We start from the raw sequence: 22,278 nt of genomic DNA on the forward strand, positions 1-22,278 counted from the left end.
CCAAACCTGCCAGACCATGTTCCCTGCAAGCAGGAAATCCCTACCACTCATACTTATCAGGACTAGGTATTGTGCAACCTCAGAGCTATGCCCGTGTGTGTGTGTGTGTGTGTGTGTGTGTGTGTGTGTGTGGGCACACGCTTTGATTCTTAGTGAGGTTGCTTGTGTTTTGTCTTCTGAGCTACTCTAGTGCCAGGCACAAGTTCCACCACTGAGCTGCTTCCCCAGCTGTCACCATCCTCCGAAATACAGTTGCTTGTGGCTCCTACCTCCTTGTTCTTGAGACCGAGTCCCATGCAGCCCAGGGAATCCCCAACTCCTTATGTAGCCAATGCTGTCCTTGAATTTCTGATTGGCCAGCCTCTACTTCCCAAGGGCAGAGGAGCCTCCATCTCTACATCCAGACTTCCTGTTCCCCTTTCTGCTTTTGTCTTAGTAATGAACAAGCATCTAACCCTCCATCTCACTACTACCTTTGCAAGCATCCTTTCCCAGCTCGCTCGCTTGCTTGCTTTCTTTCTTTCTTTCTTTCTTTCTTTCTTTCTTTCTTTCTTTCTTTCTTTCCTTTCTTTCTTTCTTTCTCTTTCTTTCTTCTTTTCCTTTCTTTTTCTTCCTTCCTTTCTCTCTCCCTCCCTCCCCCTTTCTCTCCCTCCTTTTCTTTTCTTTTTTTCTTTTCTTTCTTTTGTGGAGCCAAAGTCTTATTATGTAGCTTTGGCTGGCCTGGACCAGGCTGGATTCTATTTCACAGACAACGGCTTCTTTCTGAGTACTGGGATTCAAGGCGTATGCCACCACGTCTGGCTTTATTTTTATTTTCTGTGTATGGGTATTATGCTTGCATGTATGCATGTGTACCACATGTGTGCTTGGTGCCCTTGGAGGCCAGAAGAGGGCACTAGATCCCCTAGAAATGCAGATGGTGCAATTACCATGCAAGGATTAGGAATCAAATCAGGGTCCTCTGAAAGAGCAGAAAGTGTTGCTAATAGCTATTATTTTGTAATTTGATGACCTGTGTGTGTGTTGCAATTGGTGAGATATGAAGTTTGATAATATTTTCTCCGGCATCTTGAAACTGAATGAACTACAATGGCCTGGAGTGGCTCTCAGACTCAGTTGATCAGTTATTTGGGAAGGATTGGGTGGTGTAGTCTCATGGAGTAGGTGTGGCCTTATTGGGGGAGGTGTATCACTGGGGGTGGGCTTTGTGCTTTCAAAAGTCCACACCTGACCAACTGTTGCTGTCTCTCTTCCTCCTGCCTGTGACTCAAGATGTAAAGCTCTCAGCTACACTCCAGCACCATGCCAGTCTGCTTCCCATCATAACTAACTAATCCTCTACTACCACAAGCAAGGCCAGAATCCAGTGCTTTCTCGTGTAAGTTGTCTTGGTCATGGTGTCTGTTCACAGCCAAATGAACAGAAATTGCAAGTCTCCAAGCCCCCTACACAGTGTTACTCCCTCTTAGCCCTAAGGCCTGAGGCTGGCTCTAGGTGTGGCACACATGACTGATGGCTAGTGACTAAAGTGCTGGTCATTTTTATTTTTTAAATATGGTCTCATGTAGCCTAGGTGGTCCTGGGATTCCCTAGGTAGCTGTGGGATGGTTAATCTCGGTTGTCAACTTGAGTACATCTGGAATGAACTAAACCCAAGCAGCTGGGCACATCTGTGAGGGATTTTTCTTGGTGGAATTGAGGTGGATGACCCACCTTAATCTGGCCACATCTTCTGGTAGAAGGAAGCTTTAGCTTTTTTCCTGCTTGCCTGCGCACTCACTGACAAGTTCATCTGTCCTGTTCCTGAGCTATTCTGTCCCTGGTAATAGAATCTATTTCTTTGTAGATTCCAATGTAGACTGAAAACTGGCAGCTCTTTTGTGACTTCCCTGGGATTCATGTGGACCAAACAACTCCTGGACCCTTGGCCACTGTTGGACTTCTCCAGCAGTTCTTAACCTTCCTAAAGCTGGGACCTTCAATACAGTTCCTGTTGAGGTGGTCCCCAACCACAGTTATCTTTATAACTACAACTTTGCTATTATGAATAAAAAATATCTGACATGCAGGATATCTGTGTCCCCTGTGAAAGGGTTTGACCTCCCTCCCAAAGGGCTAGCAACCCACATGTTGTGAACCATTGGATGACTCAGATCACAGCCTGAAACCACTCTAAATCACACCACACACACAAATCAATTTTGTCCCTTTAGAGAACCTAATTGTATTAGGGCTCTCTAAATTCACAGAGCTTATGAATCTCTTTTTTTTTATTATTATTATTTATTTATTTCATGTATGTGAGTATACTGTAGCTGTTTTCAGACACACCAGGAGAGGACATCAGTTCCCATTACAGATGGTTGTGGTTGCTGAGAATTGAACTCAGAACCTCTGGAAAAGCACTCATTGCTCTTAACCACAGAGCCATCTCTCCAGCCTGAATCTCTTTATATACATGTATGTATGTATGTATGTATGTTATACACACATACACACACACACACACACGCACACACGCGCACACACACACACACACACACACACGATGTGCTAGCAAGGTGAGAGCAAGCGGGCAAGGGACAAACCTTCCTTTTTCCATGTCCTTATATAGACTTCCAGCAGAAAGTGTGGCCTGGATTAAAGATGTGTCTTCCTGCCTAAAGATCTGGATTAAAGGTGTGTGTCTTCCCACCTCAAGATCCAGATCAGAGGTGTGTCTTCCTACCTCAAAGGTCCACACTAGAAGTGTATTCACCCACCTCAAACCAAGCAGAATCCCTCTCACAGGTATGTTCTCCATTTCTGGATTGTAGTTCATTCTAGATACAGTAGCAAAGGATGACCTAGATCCATCTTTTTGGTTACTCTTGCTGTTCTTATACATGTGGACTTGTCATTATAGCCCTAGCAGGCCTGTAACTCACAATGTTGCAGCCAGGCCGGCCTCTTGCTTGAGTGCTAGGATTAAAGGTATGCAGCTCTGGCTAGGTAGATAGATGCATCTTCTTTAAAAATGTTTTAAAAACTGGCCAGGTGGTGGTAGAGCATGCCTATAATCCCAGGCCTTGGGAGGCAGAGGCAAGGGGGATCTCTGTGTTTGAGGCCAGCCAGGTCTAGAGTGAGTGCCACAACAGTCAGAGCTACAGAGAAACCCTGCCTGGGAAAAAAAAAAGTTGTATATATTTGTGCCACAGCATGTGTATGAAGGTCAGATGACAACTCTGGGAGTGGTGCTCTCCTGTCAATCAAACTAGGTATCAGCTCATGGGACAAGAGCTTTTCCCTGCTGAGCTATCTTGCTTCTGTGTGCCAGGTGCTGGCATCACAGGCGTGCACTGCTCTACCAGGCTACCTTGATTCCTTTAAGACAACTGTATTTTGTGTGGAGGTCAGAGGACAAGTGGCGGGAGTCAGTTTTCCCCAGAGAACTCACTCAGGTTAGCAGTCTTGGCAGCAAGGACCTTCACCCGCTGAGACATCCTGCTTGGGCTTGTTTTGTTTTGTTCCTTTTTGGGGGACAGGATCAAGCTCTGTATATCATGGGGGCTTGGAAGTCCAGCTCCCGCGCACAGCCTGAGCACAAATGTGCACCATACTGCTCTAAGTACGAATCTGCTCCTAAAGCTGGAGCAGCTCTGAGCGGTGCTAAGGGGCTCTGCAGACAGGCGAGTTGTTTGTGGTCCTGAACAGAGCGGGCGGTATCAAGCCATACAGCCTTGCCCTGTGGTTTTCCTCTTCCCGCGCTGCTAAGAGTGAGCAGCCTGGCAGAGAAGACCTACACACAGACTGACATCTGGTTCTAGGTCACCCTTCTAAGTCCATGCCCTGGTTAGACCATTCTCTAAAATATAGGAGGCACACAAACCCATTAGCCCGAGGCCCTCCCAAGGGCCCACACACATCTCTTCTGAATGTGACCCAGTGAGTTCAGCAAGGGTGTGCTAAGCCACAGAGGTGGCCCCCTTGCTAGTCAGACACTCCATAGCACTGCCATGGTGACTAGTACTGTCAGGAGATTCTGACAGCACGGCTGAGAAACGGAGTTCCAGCCCTCTGCCGAAGCAGACAGTGAAGCGGGAGAAGGTTCAGGAGAATCTGGGGACCTGGGGCTCCTGGGTTCATGAAGTCCCTTTGCATTCTGAAGTCCAGTTCAAGTCAGTGAAAGGATCCCAGACTGGCTCATGTGAAGAGGTAGAGCTTTATTGAAATATAAACATTCGAGAACATGTAAGACAGAAGATAACCACGACACAGACAGACACTTGCTGTAGAGGAAATCTGAGGTATTCAGTCACGGCCTAGGCTACCATGTGCTATCACATTTTTTTTTTCTGGTTAGAATACATACAAGACATGGAAGGGGAGGAGGCTGTCCTGGCCAACCACATGGCCATGTGGCCTTCAGGACTATACCTGCGGGGGAAGCGCCACTTGGGCCAAAGCCCTAGTGCTGGGCACACAAGGCACCCAGCTCTTGCATTTTCTGGCTAGGAGCCTGCTGCTGGCTTGAGGGCAGTGAGGGGCATTGAGAGGGACAAGGGGAACAAGCTGCCTGAGGAAAGAGTATTTGATGACTGAAAAGTCTTGCAGCACTGTCCCTGTCACCCCTGGGTAGGAAGGGTCTATCCTTCATGACTAAATCCTGAGACACACTGGCCAAATAGGCTTCTTACAGCACCAGACCCCTTGCCCAACCCTGCATGTGCCTCGTGGATAGGGCTTATGAGGCAGAAGAGGGTCAGACCCCAGTGTAAGAGCTATGTGTGTGTGTGTGTCCTGGGGCAGGGATAAGACCAGAAGTCAGCAGTGCTGTGCTCGCCAGGCTGAGGTATGTTTGTTTGTGCATAAGCTTTTCCCTTTCTCGTCCTAGGACAGGACTGCGGGCCATGCTGTGGTCTCCACTGCTACAGCCAAGAGTAGTCCTGGTGGATATGGGTGGTGATGCTTTACGAAACAGAGTGAGGCACACTGGGATGAGAATGGAGCCCTGGATAAGGTCTACCCTTTCTCTACCACAGTGGCCTGTTCCAGCTGCATGCCAACAGAAGACAGAGCTCTTAGCATCCTCTTGTTCCTGAAGCTCAGCCTCAGGCAGGGCCCATAGCCATTTGCCTATGCCCCAAGGTGAGGGTGCTAAAGGCAGGAAGATCCTCTGCCCTACCCTGACAGCTGGGGTAGGGGCGGTGGGAAGAACCAGTGTGGTTTCAGGAGCCACCAGCAAGCACGGGTCCCTCCACCCCATCCTCCTGCTGTGATGATCCCTGAGTCACCCCACCTGCTACACCCCCTGGCCAGGGCATGGGCAGGGTGGAGGGAGGTGGCTGCAAACTGCACCTGGCTGGGGTGATCTGCTTTCATTTCTTTGGTGCTACAATAGCAACAATAAAAATTTAAAAATTAAAGTCAGCAAAACATATTAAAAAAATATTACAGAGATGCAAATACTTCCTGAAGAATCAAATATCAACAATTACAAATCTGAGGTATTTCAGCGAGCCTGACGTCACCATGTCTTGGGCTGGTAGGGCTGAGATGGCCCCACGAGACGACGTTAGGGGCCAGGGACCAGTGGTATCTTGGGAGAGTTGGCCAACATAGGCAGGCAGGAAGCCGAGGTTTGAGGATCAGAAGGGAGTCTTGTTGGGTAGGTATCAGGGCCTGGGCACCGTGAGTGCTTCTTCCTCTCCATACACAGAGGGACCCTGAACCCAAAGCCTGCCCTAACATGCTTTTTTTCTTAGGAACAACAACAACAGAAAGTATTCCAGGGCCCTGAGGAATGAAGTTAAGACTTGGATATGGGAGATCCACTCCTGGAGACTAAAGGAGGCCCGGGAAGACTCATCCTCATCCCATGCTCAGCCAACAAGAGCAAGGAAGACAAGTTCCCGACTCCTAGAGCCCCAAATGGGATTTAAACACTGGGGGACTGGGCAGACTAAGAGTCTGGTGATCCTGGGGTGAAGGCAGAAGGCAGCAGAAGGGAAATAAATTAAGGGGGAAGGGAAGTGAAAAGCCTCCAGCCCCAAGTCGCCTTACAGATTGTCGATATACTACTCTGGGTTGGGAGGTGGTTGGGGAACCCTGGGAAAGCTGGATGCCCAGATGCCCCCACCCAGTTCTCCAAGACAATCCCTGATTGGACAACGCTACTCTGTCCTGCCCCCTAGAATACAGCAGAACCTGAATGGAGCTTGGCCAGACGGACTCTTCCAAATTTAACATCTGGCCAGATGGTGTCTGTTGTGGGCTCCATGAGGTGAGTGAGGTAAATTCTGTGCGTCAATCTCCTTTAATCTTGGCAGGAGAGTAGGGAGTGGGTGCTGAGTGCTGCTCATCAGAGGGACCAGCTGGTGGAGGGCTCTGCACTGGGGGTACCCCGGGATGAGGTAGGACTTGGTGAGCAGTGAGAGCTGCTGCTGTTGCTGCTGCTGGCGCTGCTGCCAATGCTCTGGGGAGTAGAGCCCGCAATGAGGTGGACCACTGGTTTCTGGGCAAACAGCACACCTGGGGTGGGAGGAAAAGCAGTATGGGCTAAGGAGTAGCTTGGTTCAATGAAACAGGGCATGACTGCTGGGCTTACTCTCCTACCATGCCAGATGTCAGGGGAAGCCCAGACAATTGTCCTGCCACCAAAGGTTCACAGACTGCTGAAGGACAAGCATGCAAACAGTCCCTTTGCTAGAATGACATAAATACTCTGAGACAGGTGTACCTCTGCTGCTGGGGACATCATAAGGGTTCTGGAGAGAGGAGTGGGAAGCATAGCCCAGGAAGGTTTTGGTGGTGAGTAGAGTCTAGATTGCTTGAAAAGGAAAAAGCATTCAACTGAAGAGACAGTGGCCAGAAAACCTGAGACACAGCAGCAAGTTGGGCTAGCCCACTGGGGCTGAGGAGGTGGGTGGGGCCCCTTATAGCTATGGGAACTTGTTTGGAGGCTCTGGAAGCTCTAAGCAGGAGAAGGCCACTAAGACCTTTGGAATTCAGGATGTACAAGCTCCAGACTGCCTGCAGGGAAGCAGGCCTGGTGGTGGCAGCAAGCACAGGTGTGAGAAGCAGTAGGTAGCTGATGAAGGATAGTGGCCTTGAATGTCAAGACTACTCTTAGGATCCTGGGTACCACATGCCAACAGTGAAAGCCTGCGGCAGACAGGGTCAAGATAGCTGAGTGGCCCACTTTCATAGTGCTGGGAGCCTCGGCTCCTGACCCTCTGTATCCTGAGAGGAAAGGAGGTTGCCCACTTCTTCCTCCCACGATGACAGAAGGATACTGAGATGTGGCTGTTACTCCTGGTTTCTGTTCTCTTCAGGTTTCAACCTAACTCCACATGTCCCAAGCCACATCATGAGTGGTACCAAGAGACTGGCAAGCCACATGAGCATGGCTACTTCTAGGAACCTGTTCTTTTCTGGCTGGACTTTGGTGCTTGTAGCAGGTGTCCTTGCAGGTGATCAGGAGCTATCCTATCCCCGGGGAAACTCTGGTTTGAATGCAAGGTTTACCGGCCTGCATGGGGCTGTTCATCAGTCACATACCTCATGCCTTACAGGTAAAACAGGTAAAACAGGAAGATGTCACCAGCCTGAGCCTGAAGTTCCTGCTCACCAAACGGTGCTTAACAAGACTTAGCTCAGCTTATTCCCAAGCCTGTCCCTACACACATGGACTAGCCAGGGATTCAGGGTTGGGGTCTGTTGCCTTTGTGAATTCTATGTTGAACACCTTTGAGAGATCTATCTGATCTTAACAGATGAAAACCCAACTACCCACCAAAATACTACGGGCAAATAGATTATGAAAACTGGCAACGTCCGGGGTCAAGGCTGGTTTCTGCAGCACTCAGATTCACTGCTGGTGTATTTCATTTAATTTTGACAGGGTCTCATTCTGTAGTACAGGGGTGGGGGAGGAGAGAGAGGGAGGGGGAGGGAGAGAGAGGTGAGGGAAGAGGAGGATTTGCCAGGAAAAGAGGGTTAGAGAGACACCCTAGGCACACACATGGAGCAGAGGCCAGACCAATACTAAAATGTAAGTGTCTCAGGGATTTTGGCTGAGAGGCAGTCAGATTAGTTTACAGGGATAGAACAGATTAGTCAACTGCTCAGCTACTGTGCTGTAAAGCTTATCGAATAAATCCTACAGTCTTGTTTATTTGGGAGCTCACTGGGAGAGAGAAAAGTTATCACTTTTAAAATTACTGTAACATGGGGGCTGGAGAAATGGCTCAGTGGTTAAGAGCACTGACTCTTCTTCTTAAGGTCCTGAGTTCAATTCCCAGCAACCACATGGCGGCTCACAACCATCTGTAATGGGATCTGATGCCCTCTTCTGGTGTGTCTGAAGACAGCTACAGTGTACTCATATACATAAAATAAACAAAATCTTAAAAAAAAATTATTATAACAATAGAATGAATTCTAGGACAGCCAGGGCTACACAGAGAAACCCTGTCTTGACCCCCTGCACCAAACCATCAAAAAGAAGAAAAAAAGGCATGGAACAACAGACCATTTAATGAGTTGTTTGCCGTCAGGGAAAGGATTCTCGTTCTCTGAGACTGGTCATACTATCAGTCTGTGTACCGAGGGTCCAGGGTCTCCTTATGCTAGCAATGCTAAGTCAATGTAAAAAGACGCCCCCATCATCCCACCGCAAGGTGTCTGAGGGAGGCAGGCAGGGCCAACTGGGAAGCTGCACTTTGGCTGCCAGTCAGCGTGGGCCTCCCAGAGCTCCAGGGGCCTACCTGTATAGGTGGTGCCATCGATATCCACAGACATATTGATGCTCCCAATGTTGCTTGTGGTCAGGTTCAGTGCTGCAGCTGAAGGCTCTGCTCTGTCTTCTGTGGAGTCAGACAGAGAAAGCAGACATGGTTAAGCTTCCTGCTGTCATCTGGTGCTGCTTAGTCAAGCCCATCTATGGTCTAATACTGTCTCATCTCTGCCATCTCTGTCTCTACCACCTCTGATCATAGGTCCGGCAGCAGAGCCAGGCTAACCAACTTCTGTCATTCCCTGACTCACAGAGTGAGGGGACAGCAGGCCAACCCTAACAGAGTACCCACTATACTGAAGTGATCTGAAAATCAGCCCTGGCCACAAACTGCCCTGGTGTACCTCAACTGTGAGGATCTCAGGAGAAGGGTCTTTTGCCCTTCCTGCCCCGTGGGGCGGCTGGCACATGGGACTTTTCACTCTGCAGAGTCAAACACTCTTCCATGTGAGTTACCTTTTCCACTGGCCCCTAAATGGTTCCCTCTGTCCATCATCCAAGCGAGGGCAGTCTACTTGGGGATCTGAGGGCTCCTTTCACTTTGCCTCCCTTCTCAGCACACAACTGTTTGTGTTTGCTCGACAAAGAACTACAGCAACCACGGCACAGAAAGGGGGCTTGAAAGGGAATGCAGGGAGAAAAATGAGGGAAATGGGGTGTGTGTTCAGAGAACTGGAAACTAGAAAAATGAGGAGGGGGAGGGGAAAAATGTCACTCGTTCTGCTAAACTTGCATTGCCTACTTCTTATTCCTGAGGCCCCTGGTGGCTCCACTGTTTCTCAGGAATGACAGACCTGATGAAAGACAGGTTATATCCGGTGAGGCACTGGCGTGGATGCAAACCTTGTAATTTAGACAGATCAAAAGGCTAGGCAGGGCTGGGGGAGCACAGCATCTATGCCGGAAGCAACTTCCGACTTAGAAAACATTAAGGTGGTGAGATCTCGGCAAACAGACACCTCCAGTGGCTCCTCTCTGGCTCAGGCCTCTTCGAGGGCAGTGAAGGCAAGGGGAAGGAGGGCTGGAGAGGGTGTTTCCTGGGCCAGGTGGTCAGGAGGTACCTACTGTCACTAAGCCTCGGGCCTGAGCAGAGCTGGGGTATGACAGGCGTTATGAGGGGAGATGGAGCTGTACACTGATGCTCACCCCTGCCGTTGATTCTGATCTTCATGGGGAGCTGTCGCGCCATGCTGAGGAGGTTGCGCTGGAAGGCCTGCTGCACCAGGCGTTGCTCCTCCTCTGACAACCTTGATGCCTTCTTCTCAGGGGGCTCCCCTGATTCCAGGCGCTCCCTTAGCTGCTCCAGTGTGCCAGGCCGGTTGCCAGCCTGCTGGCCTGCCAAAGTCCCTGACACAGCCAGGCGATTTGGCACAGGCACTGGGACTCCATCACCTGCAAAGGAACCGGAGCTCCATCAATCCACTTACCCCTCCACCATGATGCCCATCCTGGGCAGACACACTGAGCTTCTCTCCTCCATCCCTCCCCTCCTCCAGAGGCTCTGCTCACCTTTCCTGAGAGTAGATGCCGGGGGTATCCGAGGGCTGCTGGCACTGGTGCCACTGCTGGAGCCAAGCCCAAGGATGGAGAAGCGGATCTTGGGGGACGAGAGAAGGGTGGGGGTCCCAGCAGAGGCAGCACTAGCAGCAGCAGCGGCGGCGGCGGCAGCAGCAGCAGCGGCAGCAGCAGGAGAATAGCCAAAGAGGGAGGAGCTGTAGCTGGGCCTCCGACCTTCCCTACGGTTGCCATCGATGGCTGCCTGCAGTTCAGCTGGGGAGCTCAAGGCTTTCTTCTCACACTCATAAGCATATAGATACTTCATGTACCTGCAGGGAAGAAGGGTAGAGTAATCTAGAACACAGTGCCAGACAGAGATGGTCCAGGTTAAGTAGATCTGGTTTTGGAAGCAGCCTTGGTCAGGCAAGAGCTAGCTAGGGTGTGGTACACATAGTAGAAGGGTCTACTAAGCTCACATGACACACTCCTCCAGGCTTCTCTATTGACACCTAGGCATACACACTGCATGAATCTGAAGCATCAGTCATAAAGAGAACCTTAAAGCCTTAGCTAACATCTTCCCTCTGGACTCAAACGCCGTTAGGGAAATGAGGCCTGTGTTTCATTGTGCCTTTCTCTTCTGATTCAGTTAGTTTGGTCTCTCCACTGAATTGGGCCCAGGAGGGCGGCCCGTCTTTGTGTGTGTCAGCTGTTCATGGGGCCACTCTTCCCTCAACAACCCTGACACTCTAGTTACAGCTGTCTCTATTTCTAACAGTCCTGATGGGTGAAAGCATTGTCTGTTGTTTTTACATCGACTTATTCTGTGTGTATTTGTGTACATGTGCTAATTGCATAACATGCCACAGTGCTGGCACGGAGGTCAGAGGACAACTTGCAGGCCCTCTTCTACCATGTCAGTTGGGTCCTAGGTATTGAAGACAGATAGTCAGGTTTGGTGGCAAGCACCTACCCGCCGAGCCATCTTTCTGGCCCCCAAAACCTTAAGATCTCTCAACAAGGCCAGGGCATGCTACCTGAAGATATGCCAACTGTTCACTCACAGAGCAACTAGAACATTCCAGAAAAATACTCCCCACTTTGGCTTTCATTCTACATGGCTACTCTCTGATTTACTGTTCCTGTCAACCCTTGTTAACTAGTTAATCGATGGCCAACCAGGCTCGACTGACCTGAGGCTTGAGGACAGGGTAAGAGGGGAGGCCACTGGGTGGTCATATGCTCGAAAGAGCACATATTGCAGGGACAGAAGCCCAAGTCTGAATTTCTGGCCCAGTACGGCACTGACTAAATTGATCAGGCTTAGTTTTCATAATCTACAAAATGGGATAGTATCTTCTTTCCAGGACAGACTGTGAGGTTTAAGTCACACAGAACAGAAAAATACTGGCACTCAGGGGCCATGGTAAGGGTAGCTTTTCAGCTCTGAGGGATTCATCTCAAAGGCTCCTCATCGTGCCAGGAATTTTCTTCCCTTCCTCAGTCAGGGCTAACACCTCATGCTGCTTGGCTTCCGTCTCAGCCCCGGCTACTCACTGAGTCCTGAGGGTGAAGGCAGCACTGGTGATTGAGGTGGGCAGGTTCAGGCCTTTGGTGATCTCCCTCCAGATTTTCTTGTTGATGATCTCCACCAGGCCTCCTTTCTCTGTGACCAGTTTATACAGCATGTACAGGTCCAGGATCTGCTTGGCCATGATGGGAATCCGGTTGATTGGGGTGCCTGTGATTGTCCAGTGAGAGAGAGAGAGAGGGCTGGGTCAGGCAAGCTGAGCAAGAAGACATCAAATCTGTACATGCTCATCATTAGTAGGCTGATGGATACAGTGCTTGTGAATTTCAGAAGTGTGATCTGACCCTGGATCTGACAGCGATTAGACTCATTGTCAGCACTCTCTGGAATAAGCAGGGCAGGCCCAAGGGGTTAACAAGGGTTATGGCCTGAAGCAGGTCCCTTAGTCTTTCTGATGCTGAGGAATTTAGAGGGTGTTTTGTTTGTTGTTAGAAGTATAATCTCAGATAATTTCTAATAGTTTGGCAATTTACACTCCTGGAACCTTTGGAACCAATTTCTGCCCAGGCCCCACCGGCGCATCCACCTGCCTACATCCCCGCTGGGCTGGTGTGAGAGTAGCTGAACAGGCTCCTTTGTAGACTGCCTGTCTTCCCTCCTGAGACAGGATGGAGAGACATGTTTTCTTTTTCTCTTATGACTAGCCAAGTCAAAGTGGCTACTGGACATAAAGGTCTCCCAGGGAATAAAACGCCACTCAACAATGCTTTCCCCACTCACTAATCACTCCACCCCCTCCCTGGCCTCTTAAAGAGGGAGGGTCAGAGCAGCTTCCGCCCACTGGCCCAGAGGGGAAGTGAGAGGAGCCAGGGACTTGATTAGGAAACCTGGCACTGGGCAGGAAGGGCTACTAATGAGCACCGGGGGACAGGAGTGAGGGAGGGGCCCAGGTCCTTTCACAGGAGGCCGGGATGCTCGTCAGGAGGCGTGATGGATGACTGTCATTTGGCAGCTCGGGATTAATGATCTGGAGGTCAGAGGAGAGAATTCCACAGGGAAGGGTCAGCATCCGGGGCAGTGAATGAGACTTGTTGCCTTTTGATGGCAAACTTCTCTTACTGTACTCGGCTGCTGCTCCAGCCCCACCCCTTCCCTGCCCCCACCTTACTGAGTTGCCTCATAATGGCGAGCTGTCCTGAATAGAGGCTGCTCCTTTCCAACGCTGCTGCTTCGTGCCTCAGCTGAATGCGTCGGCCTCACCACAGGTTTATTTTTATTTTTTATTTTTATTTTTTTGGGGGTGGGGGGAGGATGCAGGATCTAGCTATGTTGACCAGGCTGACCTCAGTCTCCCAAGTGCTGGCTTTCTGAGATGTGACAACACATCCAGTCCCTCTGCTGTTTCCCAGGGCAATCCAAGCAGGACAATGGAATGAAGGGTTCCCTCCCTTTAAAAAAAAAAATCTTATGCAGGGACTGAAAAGATGGCTCAGCAGTTAAAGAATATTGGCTGTTCTTCCAGAGGACTTAGGTTTGATTCCCAGCACCCACATGGAGGTTTACAGCCTTCTATAACTTTAGTTCCCGATGGATCTCATGTCCTCTTTTGGCCTCTGTGAGAAGTGCAAGAACATGGTCCACAGACACACACACACAAACAGCAAGGCACACAAAATATACGGGTGTAGTGGCATGTGCTTATAATCTTAGCACCTGGGAAGGAGAACCAGGTAGATTTCTATGATCTGTGAGTTCAAGGCCAGCGTGGTCTACATAGAGAGTTCCAGTCCATTCAGGGTTACATGGTAAGACCCTGTATTTGTGTATGTGCATGTGGAGGCCAGAGGGCCATTTTGTGTGTCATCCCCAGGAATGCCTCTACCACATCTCCATTCCTGAAGAGAAAGCAGTGTGAACACAGCTATGGGGGATCGCCCTGGTAGGACCAGAGCTCTTTCACGCAGTTAGGAGGAGACCAGCCGTTTTCTGAGCCCTTTGGACAAGGGTCATGGAGTTAGGTTTAAAAGTGCACAGGTAACCCAAAGACAGTGACATAGGCTTCTACTACCAGCTACTGAGAAACATGTGACAAGAGAATCTCAAGTTCAAGTTCCAGGCTAGTCTCTGCTGCATAGACCACTGTCTCTAAATAAATAAAAAGATAAAGGAAACCCAAACAAATTAATACAGAAAATACAGACTCCTGACCCTCTTCTAAGACTCATATTCCAGGTTGACCATTGCTTTTCTGTGCTGCTCAGAATAATGAACCCATTCCTACCACAAGATGCCTAAGATGGTAGCGCTGTGGTTAGGGTTGGTGCCCTCTTCTTTTGGAGGCCCATCCTCCAGACGCTTCCAAGGCATCTTCACATGGGTAACCGGTCCACTTCCAAGTCAGAATGTGCACGCTGACCTCACCTCCACTTCCGTAACTTATTGCCCGCCCCCTCTCCTCCTCTGCCCTCCTCCCAGCAATAGCACAGTCCTTACAAGTCAGGCAGGAGCTTGTGCACCCGCCCGCCCTGGCTGTTCTCAGCAGCCACTTTCAGGCTGTCAGCAAGTTCCGCCCCCTCTTCCTCTGAGGTGGCCCTCACAAGCACCTTTCCTTTTTGGCCTGGGCCACCAACCTGTGACAGGTCACTGGCTGACCTGCAGCAGCCTGGATTCACACCTGTGAGGTGCTCACCACAGCCAGACCACCCTCTACTTTTACTAGCTGTTTCACTTCCTTACTTAAAAGCCCACAAAGCCTCATTGCTTATCCTATCAGGCACAACCAGATCATGTGACCAACAATTCACAAATGCTCCATGAAAAGTGGTCTGTTTCCACTAGATCCCAGTGGCTGTCCTCACTCTAGTCAGCCCAGCCTCCTCAACATCACCCTCAGGCTGAGCTCACTTTGGCCTCTCCTCCCTCTTCTCAGATCTGGAATACTTGTCTCCATTCAGTTCTCCATGCTGTCTCTTCTTCAGTATCTACTGCCCACAGGGAAAACGATCTAACGACTCCAGTTCACACACTCTTTCCCTCTCAGGATGTCTGTGATAGCCTCCCAAGTTCAGCAAACTATGCTCACTGTTTCCTATCTGTCTACACGGTTTCCCAGAACTGTTAGTGCTGTAAGAGCAGGGGCTATCTCCCCTTCATGCACTAATACTCTTGTGGTTACACTGAAGCAGAGGTAGGAGGACCTGGAGTTCATTTTCTTTTACATAGGCCAGCCTGGGGCAACATGAGAGCCACTCAATTAGGCCCATCACTAGCTTTGAATGTCTAATGGTGACAGTCCTGAACAGACTATCCTTTCTCAAGTTCTGTCATGGATCATTCGGATCACAGCCACTATTGAAAAGCCTGGAGAACAGAAGCTCAGACTGAGCAAGCTCCCTGGAGGAAGGCTAACAGAAGAGCGGATGCAGGGGTAGGGCCTTGGCAAGGCAGAGCAACTGTTCCTCCATCAGTGGGAGGAGTGGGAAGGGGAAGTACAGTCAGAGAGAAGGTAGCAGGGTGTGAATGCACAGCTCATCTGTAGCTGAGCTCTTAACCAGAACAGCAGGGCTTACCAGCTAGAGACACACTGCTCTTCAGAAGGTCTATTGGTAATCAGATACTTTCTGATCATGTCGGAATAGTGAATGGCACTATTTTCTTCTGGATTACTTCAACAGTAATACAATTTCCAAAAGAAATAATGCATTCTACCTTTTGAAATGGTCTTAATTCATGTTGAGGGTTTTCAAGATTAATTCAAGATGAAGGGGCCAGGCTGTTTATCCTGGTTTGTTTTTTGTTGTTGGTGGTGGCTTTTTGAGACAGGGTTTCTCTGTGTAGCCCAGGCAGTGTTGGAACTCAATCTATAGACCAGGCTGGCCTTGAACTCAGAGAGATCCACCTGCCTCTGCCTCCTGAGTCTGGAATTAAAGGCATTTGCCACCACCTCCTGGCTTCTTCTGTTTTCCGACTGAAAATGAGGTGTGGACACAAACCAGGACAGATGCTACTGTGGTTCATACTGCCTCTGCAGGCAGTTTCTCAGAAAGAATTTCCAGGTTCACTTGAAGTAGTCACAAGGCTAGGCTCTGGCCACTGGAGGTCTACAGGAGCAAACAGTACTGCAGATGTAGGAACTGTGATCTATTGTCAGGGGATGCTCAGGGATGAGTCTGGGAACTACTCAGGGAAGAAAACCAGATCAGAGAAGGTAAGAAAGGCCAGAGCAGTATTTGAAGTCAAGGCTGCACCCTCACCAGGAACGTTACCAGCTCCCTACAGGGAGAGCAGACACTGCTGGCAACATCTATTCATGTGAGAGGCTGCAGCTGTGTTCATGGGCAAGCCAGGGTTCTTCTTCCCCTCACTCTGCGGCCTCCCAGTGTTCCAGAGGAGATTCCTGGTACCACAGGAGGACTGGTACTGTTTGCTGGCTTGAGGCTAGCCCTCCGTTAGTGTTAAGAAGGCTCCCAGAGCAGGCTGGCCCCGAGCACCCTCAGAAACACAGTATGCTTTTCTTACATTATCCAGATAAACCAGACTCAAAAACCTGCCTTGTCTTGGGTTTCCTGACAAATAGGAGAACCAACTGGAATCCTCAGGCTAGTCTCCTGGCAGTTCCCTTTGCACTGAGTGGACCTGGAAGCCGTTTCCCTTGTCCAAAGGATATGCTACTATGACAACAGAGGAAATCTGTTAGGGTACTGTGCTGGTATCAGGGTGTGTGTATACATGGGAGACAGCAGCTCAGTCATGTGAGTGTGTGGGGAGGGCTTTTAGGAGCTGCTGCCTGAATTACTCAATTAGGGACTAATACTGGCAAATGATCTTGATAATGGATGATTGGGAATCTTCTCTTTTGAAGGACCACTATGAGGCTTAATATGTACTCTATGAAGTTCAAGTCCACAACCACTGACCACTTCCCCAGACTTTTGGAGAAGGGGGAAGGGGCTCTGGCTGCTCTCTAGGCTTTGTTAGATCCTCCTCTATGGCAAGCAGGCTCTTTGCTTGAGAGGGCCATGCAAGAGTAACTGCAGAGCTGCAGCAAGGAGGCAAACAACACCCACGGTGAAGAACTCAGTGGGTTGCCATGTGGGCCCTGCAGGGGAGGATCTCTACTCCAACAGGAAAGGGTGTGTGTGTGTGTGTGTGTTGGGGGGGGGGCACCTGACAGGGAAGCCTGCGGACTGTCAGTCACTGCTATCAAAGCAAGAGCTAGGATTGAGGGTAATTAATCATGCTCACTCTGACAGGAATCCAGGGCCTTATCTGTACCCCAAGAAATGCCAGTGGTCTCTAGTTCCCTCCTCAATAAAGGAGACTGACAGTTGCAACAAAGAGGGCCCTTATCAGATTTCAGCCAGGGAGCCTGAGGCAGCTCCAGGGACAATGTAAAAAGGCTTTTATGAGGGCTAGGGACCCAAGCAAAGCCTTTGAGACTCCTAGGGCTTTAACCCTTGTTGGTGGAAACATTGCTGGACAGTAGCACTAACAGGCTAGAGCTGTCCTCAAAGGTTTCCAGGGTGGGTACGGATAGATAGAAGCTGCTCCCTAGCATGGGCCCTCCTGTATCACAGGTGATAAACATGTAGCCAGAGAAGGAGAAAAGGCAAGAGAGACAAAACTGTCTCAGCCTCTAGACACAAAGATGAGCATCTAGGAGAATGTTGGGGGGGGGGGGCACACCCGTTCCATCGCCGAGAATGACCTGTTCCAGTGAAGACCAGCGGCAATCTGGTCAAAGACACTCAAAGGGTGCTTTCCAGTCTACTGGCTGGGGGTGAGCTCCTAGGACATAGGGGGTGGCCCTGCCAGGGACCTTTGTTGCTTTTTTCCTGGCTTTAAAGAAGGTCATTAATCATGCCCATAGCCTGAATGAGACAATCAACAAGGAAGACTGGAAGAATGAAAATCCATGTTAGACCCAGGAGTGTATGTACAGGCAGGCAGGCAGGGAGGCTGCCGCTCCTACCGATCCTCTCTGTAGATTAATCCTTGCCCTGTTCCTCGGGAACAGGAAGGGAACTAGCTGGTGATTTCTTTCCCTGACTTGTTTATGTAGAACATATCTCCTAATGGGAGGGAGCCTGGGCAGCAGTGTCTGGCAGGCGGCAGCAGTCTGTGCCATGGTGTTCCACAAGGGAAGGACAAAAAAAATAAATAAATAAATAAAAAGGCATGCCAGTATCCTGTTATTAGAAAGACAAAGATACTTAAGCCCTCTGCCTCCAACTGCCCACAGCATGGCTATGTAACTTACAGATGACGTAGAACACTAATTTGACTGACAGAGGGTTTTCCACAAGCATGGGTGGGATTAACTCTCAGGTCAGAATATGAAACATTTCCAGTTTCAGAACATCCCCTCGAATCCCTTCCCTCCCAGTAACTTCACCCTCCCACTCTGTACCAGGGCTGGAGGTGTCCGTCATTCTGATGTGTATTTTCTCAAACTTTATAAAAATGAAGTCATCCTGGCAGGAAATAATCAAAGTCAGGGCTGAAATCAACCAAGTAGAAACAAAAAGAACTATACAAAGAATCAACAAAACCAGGAGCTGGTTCTTTGAGAAAAATAAACAAGACAGAGATAAACCAGACTAGCCAGAGGGCACAGAGACAGTCTCCAAATTAATAAAATCAGAAATGAAAAGGGAGACATAACAAGGAAATATATCTTAAAATAATTATTCTGTTTGTTGAATATTAACAGTTGAAAATATTAAAATCATGTTCTACAAAAAAAAAGAAAGAAAGAAAGAAAGAAAACAATTTCTGTGTCCCGCTTTTGTTCCACATTAGGTCTGTTAGAATTGTCCTGGTGTGCTGGCCACAGCTCACTCTTATGGTTGTGTGTATGTATGGTATATACCTTGTCATCTGATGGAAGCAAGATTCATCATTCCCATTTTCAGCCATCAGCAGTGAGTAAGACTCTGGTGGCTCTACAACCAGCCTTTTTTGATACTCCAGCTAGGGTTTGCTTTAGGTGACCTTACATTCTGCTGTGGTTAAAAATGAAGTCTTAACTATGACCAACCTCCTCTTACTTTACATCAGAGTGCCAGCTCAGCATGCACAAATCCCTGAGTTCAAGGGTTAACAAAGAGTTTGAAGGAGGACGGCTGTGGTCGTCCTCCTCCTGTTTGCTTGTTAGTGGATCAGGTCTTGCCAAAGTTTAGAGGAGAAGGACAGTAGTCAGCACGGGACATACACGGCCATCTGCCTCCTCTGCCATCTGTGGCAAGAACCTCCTAGACCCTCACCTAATGGTGTAAGTGGGACAAGCCTCAGCCCAGTGTTTCCCTAGGCCAGCCCTTAAGATGCTGACTCACGCTGCAAGAGAGGGACAGAATACTATAAATAACTCGATTACTGTGCGCTAGTTCACTTAGGCAAGATTTTGAAGAGGAAAGGGGATGAATTTTATATATGCGAGGAATTCAAAAGTAATTGTACATTAAAAAAAAAACAAAACCAGACTCCCTTTTCCATTATTGTGGATAGCTGGGTGGTTACAGGACATTTAATGACAATTAGAGATGGAAGGAAGAAAAGCAGTGTACTCAGCTGCAGCAGCTGGGTCACCTTGGGGAGAGAAGAGTATCCAACGCTGAAAGACTAACCCTGAGCCACAGGTCTGCATTTCGAGCTCTCACTTGTGGATAAACTTTGAAGATAAAGCTCCCAAACCCATTTCATCTGACAGACATCTTTGTCCATTAGAAAGGGTGTCCTGGGGCTGGTGAGATGGCTCAGTGGGTAAGAGCACCCGACTGCTCTTCCGAAGGTCCAGAGTTCAAATCCCAGCAACCACAAGGTGGCTCACAACCATCCTTAACGAGATCTGGTGCCCTCTTCTGGAGTGTCTGAAGACAGCTACAGTGTACTTACATATAATCAATAAATAAATCTTTAAAAAAAAAAAAAAAAAAAGAAAGGGTGTCCTGGGCACAGAGCATTTCCCACCACACCATGCCCAGAGCACAGGAGAAACCACCGCCACCAAAAGGCAAAGCGGTATATGTCAGGAGCACTTCCTTGCCTGAGATGGATAGATAAGCACACAACACAAGGAAAAACACTCAAATTGCACTTTGAGGCAGACCAAGCCCTTTTCCCACAGTAAATTCTTTGTATATGCACATCAAAAACAGATCTAACAATCCACTGGGGGGAAAGCAGGGGCAGTTTGTGGCCACGACAGAACTGGTCAGAGGGCAGATCTTTGAGTAAGGTCTTCCTTGTGACTACGCAGTTGCTTTCTCTGGCATTGTGAAGGGTGGGGGCAGGGATGTAGAGGCAAGAAAGAATAACTTGCTAGAGGGTACTCTGGGTGTTTTTCCTAAGTCCACTGCCTCAGCCTGCCTCAGCAAATACCAGCCTTCTTCACACGGCTGAGCTGTCACATCTGTCCTTCCAAGAGACACAGCTGCCTAGAGATGAGGATTTCCCCTTGGATGCAAAGTTCTACCCCACGTTAAGCAAATCCTCTGCTGTACAGAGGCCAGTGGGGTGGGTATCCTATGCTACAGGAGGAACAGGGCTTGCATGTGTCTCTAAAAGCAGACCAAGCCACCACGAGGCTGCTGGTATTAGGAACAGTCTCTCAAATTCAGTGCAAGAAGAAGGAACCAGCAGTGGCTGAGGCCTGAGGAGACCAATGCTGAGTCTGCTCTCTTGCTAGGAAAGCCTCCTAACCTAGGGGCTGACTCTTGTCACATTTTAACTTTTGCTCTTTCCACCCCACAGAGCTGGAGCTCTTGGTAGGAAATAGATCACTAAATAGATTGAATATGTTCTGCAAAGTATCTGGAATAATACTAAAGATAACTTCGTACCACCACCAGCACATTGTCCTATTTGATGAGCCCACACGTCCATCTGGTTTTCCTCTCAGGGAAAGAGCTTTTCTTTCGTACAAGTGATGGAGTGAAAACGAAACTACCTATCCATGGCCCTGCTTACCAGCCTGACAACCCAGCCCCTCCCCTCGGGCAAGGGGGCTCGGAAACCACCCACGGTGAATTAGATTAGTACACAATTTTATTTACACGCTTGGCTTTAATTTTCTTGACACACATAGACACAGACACACACACCCCTGAATATATGTGCAGCAAAAACGGATACCAGAGCTCTAAACTCTAAGCATCATTCTGAGAACAATGTTCTAGGAAAAGAAACCCTGGATGCAACACAATGTGTGTAACTCGGCTTGGCTTTAGTCTGGAAAAGAAGGTGCTACATAGCAAGAAGAGGAAGAAACACTTGGTCTTAGAGAATCTCAGGGGAGGGGGGCGGTTCCGTACAATTATTTTGCTAGAGACTGGCTAACAGGGCTTCTCTTCTTCCTGTTGTTTCTCTCCAGGGTAGACATGTTTGCAGGGAGCTTTAGCACAACTGTCATGGACGTGGGACACAGAGAGCACCATACTAAGTGAACCTTCAATATCCTACAGATAAGGAAGGCGTGGCCAATGAGGGGGCTTTGCTCAAGATGGTGGAGAGGGATGGGTGTGTTTGCCTGGCTTTGCACAATCCACAGCCTTTTCCGTCTCCAAGGGCCTCATTTCCTCAGACCAGCAGGAGCTCAGCACACTGTGATCTCAGCCTCTTCTACTGGCAGACTGACCTATTGGGAGGGGAGGGGCCACCAGGGTGCAAGTAACTTGAGTTCAGCCTAGAAACTAAAGGCCAAAGGCTGAAAGGCCCATCTGTTGCAGTTAATTCACCCAAATGTGTTAACAGGCGGGAGACAGCACAAAGCAGCAGTTACAACCTGTGCCCCTTCCCACATGATGGCTGTTTTTATCACCTGCAGCTGCAGTCGTTTGGGGCGGCCTGCTGTGTGCTGCCTCTCTCAGAGCCCCGTCCACTTCCTCTGAGGTGCTCCCTGTCCAGGTGGGCATCACCAGGACTTTTAAATTCAGGTTTGAGCACTGGATGCTGTGGAATCGACTGCTTATCCTTCGAATGTGCTGGGGGCGGGCAGTAGCTGACTTGCTGCAGAGATCCCAACTAAGGAGACCTACACCTTGAATGCCCTATATCCCACTGTGAAGAGTGACAAATAAGACAAAGACAGCTTGCCTCACACAGTCAGCAGTGTGACCTGCTTCCCAGGTCACCAGAACCACACTCTAACCTAGGAGCCAACAGTGAAGGAGGTCCTGGGTCTGCCTCGGCCGCTGTCCCTGTGCTCCAGCACGGGGTGGGCTCCTAGGGCTCACCTCTATACTCGGAAGCAGGAGATGGCGGGGAGCTTGAGACTCTACCTGGCAAAAGCCAACCCTAAAACCATGTAATATGATTTCCACAGAGGTCATTTTTGTTGGTTTGGTTTGTTTTTTCCTACATTGAAAACTTTCCATGACAAGGCAGTGGCTCTTTCTAGAGCACTGTCCCCACAGGACATTTATAATATCTACAGGCAGAACTTCTTTGAGACAGGATTTCTCGTAGCACAGGCTGG

At 49.2% G+C, this 22,278-nt stretch overlaps 1 protein-coding gene across 2 annotated transcripts in view; it reads right to left on the reverse strand.

Moving 5' to 3' along the window:
• Positions 1-4,182: 4,182 nt before the first annotated feature.
• Positions 4,183-22,278, reverse strand: part of Arid3b (AT-rich interaction domain 3B) — a 47,187-nt gene continuing 29,091 nt past the window's right edge. For both annotated transcript variants that reach the window (XM_021173050.2, XM_021173049.3), the window contains exons 5-9: positions 11,831-12,014; positions 10,286-10,602; positions 9,923-10,168; positions 8,748-8,846; positions 4,183-6,510 (exon numbers count right to left, since the gene is read on the reverse strand). In XM_021173050.2, the coding sequence (XP_021028709.1) occupies positions 6,341-6,510; positions 8,748-8,846; positions 9,923-10,168; positions 10,286-10,602; positions 11,831-12,014 (1,016 nt within the window). In that variant the 3' untranslated portion in view covers positions 4,183-6,340. The remainder of the gene's footprint in view (positions 6,511-8,747; positions 8,847-9,922; positions 10,169-10,285; positions 10,603-11,830; positions 12,015-22,278) is intronic.

This window comes from Mus caroli, unplaced genomic scaffold (assembly GCF_978045245.1).
Source record: "Mus caroli unplaced genomic scaffold, Mus_caroli_1 scaffold_11, whole genome shotgun sequence".
NCBI lineage: Eukaryota > Metazoa > Chordata > Mammalia > Rodentia > Muridae > Mus > Mus caroli.